This window comes from Archocentrus centrarchus, chromosome 16 (genome assembly GCF_007364275.1).
Source record: "Archocentrus centrarchus isolate MPI-CPG fArcCen1 chromosome 16, fArcCen1, whole genome shotgun sequence".
Lineage (NCBI taxonomy): Eukaryota > Metazoa > Chordata > Actinopteri > Cichliformes > Cichlidae > Archocentrus > Archocentrus centrarchus.
This window is the reverse complement of record NC_044361.1, coordinates 30,835,685-30,848,054: the sequence shown is the minus strand read 5'-3', so window position 1 is coordinate 30,848,054 and position 12,370 is coordinate 30,835,685. Positions and strand designations below refer to the sequence as shown.

General features: G+C 40.2%; 1 protein-coding gene across 1 annotated transcript; it reads left to right on the top strand.

Moving 5' to 3' along the window:
* Positions 1-4,680: 4,680 nt before the first annotated feature.
* LOC115794839 (cannabinoid receptor 2-like) lies at positions 4,681-8,861 on the top strand. The gene is made up of 3 exons (XM_030750503.1): positions 4,681-4,751; positions 6,571-6,672; positions 6,794-8,861. The coding sequence occupies exons 2-3, from the start codon at positions 6,603-6,605 to the stop codon at positions 7,879-7,881; spliced, it is 1,158 nt and encodes a 385-aa protein (XP_030606363.1). The 5' UTR covers positions 4,681-4,751; positions 6,571-6,602; the 3' UTR covers positions 7,882-8,861.
* The last annotated feature ends 3,509 nt before the right edge of the window (positions 8,862-12,370 follow it).

Genomic DNA, 12,370 nt, shown 5'->3' with positions numbered 1-12,370 from the left:
GCAATTTGTCATCTGAATAGCCGGGCTCGTGCCAAAAAGTGATCGCCTGCCGAAAAGCGATTTCCGAGATTTAATGGAAAAATTATTGCTGGTATTTATATTGTTGTAAATGACTTGTTGACCTATAATCTGTCAAGCATATTTCAAACATTATCTCTCATGAATGATATCAATTCATTTTGAGTCATTTTGCAGTCATTTTGAGTCATTTTGCAGCTTCTACGTGGTAGAAGCTGTTTTTTTTGTACATAAAGCACCCTTTGCATGCTATCTCCCAGACCTCGCTTCGGCACCGAGGGGGACACCCCCCTCTCGATTTGTCCTTTAGCGACTGTTGAGACAGCCGCTAGCAAATATACGGGCCAGCACAGATGAAAACACACCAGAAGCATGTGGAATTATTGTACATACCTTCAGAATAAAATCCTTCATCGTTTTCTGTTGTTTACTGTGTACGGTTTCCATTTTTGAAACAATATTTCCACTTCCTTATTGAATTTATCTCCAGCGGCTTTGGCTGCTTTCCACACCTGCTGCACTGCACTCGCAGCTTGTTCCTGCCTAATATCGTCAGCAGAGTCTTTTCGTGAATTGATGATGGCCTATTTTAGCGAATTCAATGACGCCTTTGAAGTGATCTGCCAGACCGGAGGCCACATCGCTGCAGACCACGCAATAGTGCAGTGGTGTACAAGTGAACGAGTGTGGATGCCTCGGGCATTGGCAGGCAGGCAGCAGTGCTTGAATTACATAGTCCTGACCAACATTTTCTAACTATTTGAAAAGCATACGTTGGGTGTTGACCCCCTTCCCCCGGGCATACAGTTTGTACGCTTTGGAAAATGTGAATGATCCCTTAATTGTTAACCTTCTGTATTTTCAAATTGATATCCTTGAAATAACAGCCCCAATTCATTTATGCTTTGCAGCAAAAATCCAACTCAATTATTACAATAAATATACAGTTCCCAAATTTTTTGGACAATGACACTTTTTTGGGGTAATTTTGCTGCTGTACACAACACAGTGAATTTCCAATCAAGCAATCAAAATGGGATTGATTTAAGAGGTTTGTGTTTAGGAACTACAGCCATTTTTATACACACTCCCCCATTTTCAGAGCCTCCAAAGTAAATGGAAAATCAAGTGTTAAATAGCTTCATGGCCGGGTAAGCCTGTTCTCTCATTATTTCATGATGAATTAAGCAGATAAAAAGACCTGGAGTTGATTCCAAATATTGAAGTTTCCTTTCATTGAAGCTTTCACTATATGAGGCCCAAAGAGATGTTGATGCTAGTGAAGGAGGCCATTATCAGTGTGGGGAAAAAAAAAAAAAAAAAGGCAGAATAAACCAGATAGCAACAAACACAGCATTTAGTGAAGTCCATAACTTCCAGACACACAGAGACAAACAGTGGAAAAATTACTAAATTGTATCATTGTCCAAAAATGTAGCTAAGTCCTCTTCTTCTTCTTTCAGCTGCTCCTTTTAGGTTTGCCACGGCGGATCATCTACCTTCATCTCATCCTATCTCTAACATACCAACCCTCTGCATGTCGCCCTTCCCTACATCCATGAATCTTCTCTGTGTTCCTACTGTTTATATCCGCTATCCCTCCTCTGCACATGTCCAAACCATCTCAGCCTTGCCTCTCTAACTTTGTCTCCAAATCGCTCAACCTGAGCTGTCCCTCTGATATCCTGGTCGCTCCAAATGAAAATCTTACCATCTTCAGCTCTCCCTCCTCGAGCTCGGCCTCCTGTCTTTTTGTTAGTGCCACTGTCTCCAAACCAGACATCATAGCAGGTCTCACTACAATCTTGATATCCTTCCCTTTCAGTCTTGCAGCTATCCTTCTGTCACAAATCACCCCTGACACTCGTCTCCACCCACTCCACCCTGCCTACTCTCTCTTCTTCACCTCAAGTCCCTAACACTGTAATGCTGAAACAGAGCTTAATAACAGCTGTGTGTGATAAGCGGCAAATGGGAACAGCAAATGTAAGATGTTTTTCACGATGATGGTAATTGAAAGATATTTGAGTCTGAGATTTAGATTTATTTGTGTACATTTGTAGTTTTCATTTTGTGCATTTAATTTCCATATTTAGAAGTCAGGACTTTCATTTAACAAAAACAAAGTAAATAATTAGGCATTACTGAAGAATTAAGCTTCCAAGTAATTTGATTTTTGCCTGATCATTTTTTCCTGTGTTTTTCATGTCAGTGAACTGATACTGCTCCCCGAGGGTCTGGCAATCTGGAAATGAGGAACGGAAATTTGATTAATGGATTTAATCCAAATCCGTCTGAAGCAGCAGAACTGGCCCTGATGTTTGTGTCCAGGGCAATTTCTAAAAATGGATTGCGTAACAGTAATTCAACAGATAATTGAACATTTCAGCTTTTAGTCTGTCCTGTTGTCTGTTGTGTGTATGCTGCACCTGGGCAGACAGAGAGCGAGTAGAGATCTTATTGAAGCTGTGCTGCCTGCTCCTAATCACATTTCCTGCTTTCTGGCCTGCTGAATTCATCAGGTCGCAGGAGGAGAAGACAGAGCCCGTGCAGCAGATATTGCAGCCTTTCTGCAAGACATTTTTGTTTTTTTAAATAAACATGCAGTTGAATAGTAACTCCTTTCTTGTCACGTAATCCAATATATTTGTTATATTTGTCAGTCCCAGTTACTGACTCTGTGTTATTGAGAATAATTTTCTCAAAATGCTAAAATAGGTTGCTAATTTATTTCAGATTGCCTCAGGTATGTGATTAAGAGACCTGATTAAATTGTTGTCGAACTAATGTACCCTATTTTTACCACGAGGGACTCAATCTAAATTAAATGACCTCCTTGCTGAGCGCACAGCTTGGCGAGTTTGTATGTCTAAAGAATAATCAACTAAACAAACTTTTAACCCATCACCTTCAGTGTTATGCTCCTGGTCAGGTTACTGACTCACTCATATTGTCTACTGAATCAGGGTTGCATAGTATTGCCCCCTATGTACTGCATCCAGTATTACACACTGACTCGTCCACTTACAGTGTATCACAAAAGTGAGTACACCCCTCACATGTCTGCATATATTTAAGTATATCTTTTGATGGGACAGCACTGACAAAATGACACTGTGACACAGTGTAAAGTAGTCTGTGTGCAGCTTATATAACAGTCTTCATGTAGAGCAACAATTTGTCTTTTAAGATCCTCAGAGAGTTCTTTGCCATGAGGTGCCGTGTTGGAGCTTTCAGTGACCAGTATGAGAGAGTGCGAGAGCTGTGCTACAAAACTGAACACACCTGCTCCCTATGCACACCTGAGACCTAGTAACACTAACGAGTCACATGACATTTTGGAGGGCAAATGACAAGCAGTGCTCAATTTGGACATTTACGGGTGTAGTCTCTTAGGGGTGTACTCACTTTTGTTGCTGCTGGTTTAGACATTAATGGCTGTATATTGAGTTATTTTGAGGGAAGAATAAATTTACACTGTTATATAAGCTGCACACAGACTACTTTTCATTGGGTCAAAGTGTCATTTTGTCAGTGTTGTCCATGAAAAGATATACTTAAATATCTGCAGAAATGTGAGGGGTGTACTCATTTTTGTGATACACTGTATGTAGAGATCTGTCAGAAATGACTGGCATAGAAGGCTTTCGAGCCAAGTGAGTCAATGCTATTACTCCGCAGAGTAACTATTTGATTAGCTCAACTTCAAAATGCTCAACTGAGCACTTGAAGTGCTGGCAAAACAGAGGGACTCACATTAGGATGAATATGATGGTGAATTATGACAAAAACCAAACAGGCTGTCAAATTTATGCAGCACCAAGATAAAGCAGATAATTAAATTGTCCACTGTAATGTACAAACACCAGAATGAAGTGTCATGGGGCAAAAGGTGGGGTACACCCTGGACAGGCTGCAGGACTAACAAGAAACACAAGGAAATATCTGCAGTTCTGTCACTTCTATAAAAAGCAACAAGGTGTTCCTCTAATCCCTCAAGCAATGTGCTATGAATATAGCATTAAGTGATCCTGCAGGGACAGGATGTGCACTGCATTTAGAAGATACTGTCTGTCAAATGAAGATGAGTGGAAGGTAATGAGAAAAAGAGGTGGAAGGAAAACAATTGCTGCTCATATAGGAATAATATAGAATAATCTGACTAGAACGGTTCATTCTTGACCTTAGGTAGCATAGTTTGTTAAAAAAATAATGTTAAATAACCTAATAACGGGACTTCTGTCCCATTATTAGGTTATTTAAGTACCATCGAAAAGCTCTCAGTGTTTGAGTAATAGCCTGCAAACCCTAATGTGGTTATGATGTATTTCCTGCTTTTTGTTTTTTAATATCAGCATGCTTTTCACACTTGATAACTTAGATCCAATCTTGCACCTAAATGCTTTCCGCCACAGAAGTGTGTGATCACTGCTGTAGATCTCTGTTTCTATGTATGAAAATATTAGGTGAAAAACATACGAGCAAAAAAAAAAAAAAAAAAAAAAATCTGTTGAAATTTGTTACAGAGAGTGAATAATCTATCAAAAAGTGGGCTTGGTTTTTATTTCATCTCCGACTCCCGCCCCCTCTTAGCTACCTCCTTATCTTCTCCCTTCACAGGCACACTTTCCCAGTAGTCAGGTCTGTTGGTCTGTGCTGTCATGCTGCTTCAGATCTGTGGCTGAGAGGCAGGAAATCAGATCTTTTCACAGTTTGTCAAGCAAGAAGATAAGGTGAGTTCTTAAAACCTTATTGAACATAGTAGAAAAATCCACGTATATACAGCAATAATTTTGTAATTTGCTTTGAAGTGGAAATTTGAAAGTATGAAATTGAAAGAAAAAAAAATGTTTTCTGCAGTGTTTCTAATCTAACATGTAGAGAGCTGATCTGCTACTTTTAACCTATTTTAATTATGCATCTGTTTCCTACATTAAATACAAAAAGAACGATTTCAAGTAGTGGTTTTATTTAAATTTTTTTATTTTGCCTGAAGGGTTCATAATATGTTGAAACAGGGTGGCAGGATGCAGAAGTGACTCAAGGGTTTATTGCAACACCATATTTCACTGTACGTGTTAGCCACAGTGTTGCTAAAATGGCTGTCAGTGTGCACGTTAATGATAAGATTCGGGTATCCCGCAGTGCCACTGCACTACCTGTAAGGATGACTGGTTGTCTTAACAGAGCTGTCACTCAAAATTTTCACTATAATGAATGAAAGCCTTAGGTGGTGTAATATCCACAGTACATGCACCAATATGGCCCTTCGCTGAACTGAGAATTATTTTCCCTCAAGTCAATAAGTATCTTTCTCAAGACTTATTTCCTTTCATCTCTTACATATGCATTTTTTATAGACTTCATAAGGCGTTGAAAAACAGAAACAGTGGGAACAGAATAACAATGGTATAAATGGAACAATGCCACATAACTTTATTTATATCCTTTCTTAGTGTTTATCAGCTGCTTTGCTTTAAGAACATTTTGATTATACCCTTTGTAGTCATGCTGCTACCCGCCACAAAAAAAGAAAAAAAAAATCTTAAGCCACTCTGTGCAAACAAAAAGGCAGTCCATTCAGTTCATCACAAGATAATTTGCTTCAATCAAGTGTTTTCACATCAGCTTTCCACACATTCTTTAAATCTACTGATTGCATACAGGCAACGCACTTCACAGGGGGGGGGGGGGATTGTTTTAACTCAACTGTGACCTTCACCCATTAAATGAGTAAATACCATCCCCTCTGATTCCACAAGGGGGCAGTAACATGGGCACCTGTACAGTGAGAGCACAACCACAGCTTGGAAATATTTAACACACGCGCATACACACACACACACACACACACACACACACACAAAAACAAAGAAACAAATAAAGTAAAAGCTTTGTAACAAAGAAAATATATTTTCATAGCACAGAGTATTCCTCTAGAGGTTTAAATATTTATGAGATGTGCATATTTGTACATGACATTAATACTAAAGTTAAATGTTTCAGGGATATAGTAGCAGGATTTTCAGAGTAACAGTGAACACATCACGATGAAAAAACTGTCTTTCTCTTTTTACATAAGAAGCACAAGAATGAATCTCTTGGTATTTTAAAATAAATTCAGCCCTCAGTAAAAATCCATGTTTTATGGCTCACTTCAAACCATGCTCTACCGGGCGACTATCCCTCCAGTAACATCATCAGCTGATACTGTGATGATCTGTTTGTCTTGACCTCTAAATGACTCTCTGTCATGACTCAGAGACGCTGACATTCCCTTTAAGCTCCAGGATCAATGTTGACAACGAGATGAAACGTAATCGCATTTTCTGTTTTATTTGTTTCTCCACGGGAAATGACCTGTCTCGTCCACCTAGTGTGACAAACGTCAAGGTGAAGGATTCTTATCACATAAAGATGTGAATTAAATCTTTTTTTTTTTTTTTAAATCTTATGATCCTATATTCAGATCAAATTCTGCAGATACATTTGTGCTTCATCTATAACCAATATTTGTTACACATTTTTTTGTGCTTCATTTCCTAATTATAGAGTAGGCAGTAGACCAGAACGTTACAGCTGGAATGGCAGAGTGCACAGCTCCTACTTCTGTAGAACCTGCACAAACCAAAGGCAATGGCTCATCACCAACAGGTATGCAGCCTTCCATAAATGGTAAAATTCAGTACTGGGTTGTATGAAAAAACGACATCTGTATGTACAGTTGACTGGCCAACTAAGATTTGTCATGGTGCTGATTGTGTTTTTCTCCTAGATAATGAGTCCTTTTGGAATCTGACATGCTACATGGTCCTGTCTAAAGCAGAGGAGACAGCCATTGGCTCCATCTGTTTCCTGGCAGGCCCTATCACACTGCTGGAAAATGCTCTTGTGCTGGCGGTGATTGCCTCCACAGTCACCTTGCGAAAGCGGCCGTCCTATCTGTTCATTGGCAGCCTTGCTCTGGCTGATGTCTTTGCCAGTTGTTTCTTCACCACAAGCTTCCTACACTTTCACCTCTTTCGTCACGACGATGGCCCGACTGCCTATCTCTTCAAGTTGGGCGGTGTCACCATGGCCTTCACCAGTTCAGTGGGGAGTTTACTGCTGACTGCTCTGGACCGCTACCTTTGCATCCACCGGGCCTCCAGCTACAAGGTGCTGCTGACACGCCACAGAGCTCTGCTGAGCCTTCTGATTCTTTGGAGTGTAACCATCTTTCTCTCCTTCTTGCCTCTGATGGGCTGGAGGTGTCCCACAGGCCTTAATCCACCTTGCTCGCGCTTGTTTCCCTACATCAATAAGCACTATCTGGCCTGCTGGACCAGCTTCATCCTGGTGCTTCTGGCTCTCATTCTGGGAGCTTATTCTCTCATCCTGTGGAAGGCCCACCGCCATGTATCGTCAATGACCAGCCTCCACGGAGCAGCAGGAAAAGGTCACGCTCGCATGAGGATGGACATCCGGTTGGCTCGCACCTTTGGCCTCATTTTGCTCATACTGGTGGGCTGCTGGCTTCCTGTACTTTCTTTCATGTTAGTAGATGTCTCAGAGATCCTGACCCGTTCCCAACAGAGGGCATTTGCCTTCTGTAGCACCCTCTGTCTGGTCAACTCTGCAGTCAACCCACTGCTGTATGCCCTGCGCTGTCGAGAGCTAAGACTTGCTCTGTTGCGGCTGCTACAAAGGCTGTGTGGGAAGGGAAGATGTAAAAAATCTACAGAAGACTCAAGCAATGGACTGCCCTCTGCAGAAGACAACTGTACTGCCGTCTCTGAGGATGAGGTGCCCAAGCCCAGAACCGCTCGACTTGACTCCATTTCAGAAATGGTGAACAATCACCAGCTGAACATGAGAGAGTGAAGGAAGATGAACATTAAAATAAAAGCAATACAGTTTGTGAAAAGCTTGTTTCATGGCAGCTTTTAGCTTGTAGTGAAGAAGGGGAACGCAGTGTAAAAACAGTTCAACACCATCACTGTAGATTAGGAATAAAATCTGTCCATTAATGAAAAGGAACTTATTGCTTTTAAAACTGTAATTATAAGTAAACACCACATGTTAACAATGCTTGCAGAAACCCTGGGAATTACTATGTGACCTATGCATTACTTTAATTATAAGAGATTATTAAGTATATAGTTAAGTATTAACCTTTAATGTTATTACCAATTTATGTGGTTAACATTTGATGAGCTAGTTACACAGAGGACACAAAGAGCTTTACTTTTTCAGCATTTTGCAATAAGTGCACCAGGATGATTCGAATGAATATAAATCTCTCTGCACTCATTTAGACTAAGAAAATTGTTTAGTCTGAATGTATGTTAGCTTTATTGAAGTGAGATTATTCATTGCCATTGGCCTCTATGTCTCCAACCTCACTACTTTAGCACTCTATGAAATACTGTGTCCCGTGAACTGAACTGCTGACTTTTGGGCTCACCACACGATAGAAAAGAGGATTTGTTGTTAGCATGCTTCTTTATTTTTGAGTGTATGCCCCCTGAGAATGCAGGAACAGAGGACGCAGTGGGTCGCCTGTCCTATCTGCACATGAATGCCAGGACTCCACAAAAGCATCATGCAGAATTTCACACAATGGTCACCACATGAATCCAAGCAGCGTGCCGAGGTGAATGGAGCACATGTTAGGAAGAGACACTAGAACAGTCTTTGCAATTGTAAAAACTGGCATCTGCAGCAGAGCCCGCACTGCTGCGCTCACAGTGACACAGGGTAACAGAAATAGATCATCAGAACCACCACTTATTAATTTAAGGTCATTGGAAATGCTTTAGAACACCTGTTTCATCCATCATTTGTATTTATTAAAAGTAACACTTGCTCTATTATGACTCTGTTTTTTTCCAAGCACAATATACAGGTACATTTCCTCATCTGTCATTTTTAATCGTTATGCAATAATGATTGGTAATGATTCTAAGTGGCCCCGTCTTTAGGGTGACATCAGGGGAGCTTTGCTACTATAACAGACAATCTGTGAGAAATTAGTGGGCAGACACATAACTGTGTGGGAGAAGAGATAGCAGGCAGTGAACGGAAGGTATGTGGCATTTCTTACCACAGCAGCAAAAAGGGTTGCACAATTACAGTAAAAATAATAATCTTGATTATTTTGATCAGTATTGAGATTGATTACTTAGTGTGATTACCTGACTTCTGAAACACTGAAAAAGTATCTGTTCCTCCTCGCCTAGAAACGAAAGTATTTATAAAGAGCTGAATTGGTTTTACAATTCTTGGTAATCAAAATCTCTCTTTCTGTGATGTTGGCTCAGACTGAAGTAAACCCGGCCCACCTCTAGGGGAGTAAGTTTGGGGTTTTACTGATGCATGAAAGCACACAGCTGTAAAGGAAAGATAAAATGAGAACTGCAAAAAAAAAAAAGAATGTAGAAGAATTGTTTTCTTGCTCATCTTGCTTTCATAACTGTTGGGAGCCATCACTGTAATCAAATTTAATTTTCAGTTATTTGCAAAACTCAAGCAAAAAAAGATGATCAAATTTAAAATATGCACATTTAAAATTAATAGTTCAAAATTACAGTCCTGCACTAAATTCAACAAATAAAGTTTATACTATAAAGATTTGGGGCAATTCTTTCAGAGAAGGACATGTTATACAATCAGGTGGCATTTATAAAATTTATTTTATAAAGTTTATTCTCACTGTGGTATTGTATCACTTCCTGTTTCTGTTACATAGCACAGTGGTGTTATTGTGTAACTACTTATTTCATACTGTAATCTTCATGTGCTTTATCCACAGCACACTCTCTGTTGAATCACTTGCAATTTATATTCACATTATTTACTTTGGGGAAATTTGGGGGGTGGCTGTAGCTCAGGAGGCAGAGCAGGTCACCTACTGATCAGAAGGTCAGCGGTTCAATTCCTGGCTACTCCAGGCTGCGTGCCAATGTATCCTTGGGCAAGATCCCTATCCTAACCTCAAGTTGCTCTCTGTGAATGTTAGATAATTGAAGCACTTAGCTTAGTTAATCATGGAAGTGCTTTGTATGAATGGGTGTGCATGGGTAAATGTAAACATGCTGTATAAGCACTTTTAGCGCTCTGAGTAGTACTGAGTAGAAAAGCGCTATATAAGAACTAGTCCATTTACTTTGTGTGTTTTTAGGGATTCGCTACCTGAGCGTAGTGAAATGTCCATTCCTTGTGTTCCTCGGCCCAAGCCATTTTCTTCCTCTTGTTGTTCTTCCATACAAGTGCCGTCTTCGCCACTTGTATGGCAGCAATTCAACCATAAAGTCCAGATTCATGCAGTCTTCTCTGAACAATTGCTATTGAGATGTGTCTACTTGAAATCTACAGTATGAAGCATTTATCTTGGGTGCTTTTAACTTGTAGTTTCTGAAGCTGGTAACTGATCAACTTATCCTGTTTAACAGAGGTAACTCTTGGTCTTCCTTTCCTGCGGCGGTCCTGATGAGAGCCAGTTTCATCATCATTTCATCATGATGGTCTTTGCAACTGCACTTGAGAATACTTTCGAAGTTCGGACTGACTGACCATAATTTCTTAAAGTAATGATGGACTGTTGTTTTTCTTTACTTAGTTGAGTAGTTCTTGCCATAATATAGATTAGAACATTCCTCAAATAGGGCTATTCACTCTATACAACTCTACCTCTTCACAACACAACCGATGGTCTCAAACACATTAAGAGGGCAAGAAATTTAAGAAATTAACTCTTGATGAGGCACAGCTGTTAACTGAAAGCCATTCCAGGTGACTACTTCGTAAAGCTGACTGAGAAAATGCCAAGATGTGCAAAGCTGTCATCTAAGGAAGAGGTGCCTACTTAAATAAATCTAAAATATTAAACTTATTCTGAATTATTTAACACTTTTTGTTTACCATATGTATTTTTTCATAATTTGGATGACTTTAGTACTACTCTACAATGCAGACAATTTTTAAATAATGAAAAACCACTGAATTAGAAGGTGTATCCAAACTTTTGACTACTTTTGACTATACTGCACATACTTCCTTTAGACAGTATTATTAGAAAGCATGGCATACATTTTCACTTTTATGCAGATGATACCGAGCTTTATCTGTCCATGAAGCCAGATGACACACATCAATTAGGTAAACTGCAGGAATTTCTTAAAGACATAAAGGTTTGGATTACCTCTAATTTCCTGCTTGTACATTCAGATAAAACTGAAATTATTGTACTTGGCCCTACAAACCTTATGCCGCGTTTCCACTAGTACCTAACTCAGCACGACTTGACTCGACACAGTTTTGTTGTACTTCTATTACAATTGCAATCCACCTCAGTGTGAGTGGAGTCAATATAGCAATGCAGGCGGAAGTAACTTGGCGTAATTTGTACGCGACTCAAACGCCGCAATCGGCTCAGAGACCTCCTGATACACTTTCTCGCTTCTCATCTGCCACCAAGCACAGAAACATCTACACCTCGTCTTGGACCATGGTGTTGGTTTGCATGTCTCCATCTCCCCCGCTGATTGATTCTAGTGAAGGAATTGCTTTCATGACTCAGCTAGGGACGACACTCCCTAGTCAATCAGTAGCATGCTGTTCTTTGACGCCACATTTTCAGATCACCTCGGATTGCTTGGAGTGCCAGCTGAGTAGGCACTAAAAAAAAGTACCTGGTTCCAGGACCTAATGGAAAACCTTACAAACCGTGCCGAGTCAAGTTCAGTCACGCTGAGTAGGTACTGGTGGAAACGCGGCATTAGAAACTCTAACCATATACTTACTCTGGATGGCATTACCTTGGCCTCCAGTAACACTGTGAGGCATCTTGGAGTCATTTTTGACCAGGATATATCTTTCAGTGCACATATTAAGCAAATATGTAGGACTGCTTTCTTGCATTTACACAATATCTCTAAAATGAGAAACATCCTGTCTCATTGTGATGCTGAAAAGCTAATTCATGCATTTATTGCTTCCATGCTGGACTATTGTAATTCATCATTATCAGGCTGTCCTAAAAGCTCCCTGAAAAGCCTTCAACTGATTCAAAATGCTGCAGCTAGAGTACTGACAGGGACTAGAAAGAGAGCAGATTTCTCCCATATTGGCTTCTCTTCATTGACTCCCTGTTAAATCTAGAAAAGAATTTAAAATCCTTATTCATACATACAAGGTCTTAAATAATCAGACCCACCTTATCTCAAAGACCTCATAGTACCATGACACCCCAATAGAGCACTTCGCTCTCAGACTGCTGGCTTACTTGTGGTTCCTAGGATACCTAAGAGTAGAATGGGAGGCAGAGCCTTCAGCTTTCAGGCCCCTCTTCTGTAGAGCCAGTTCCCAGTTT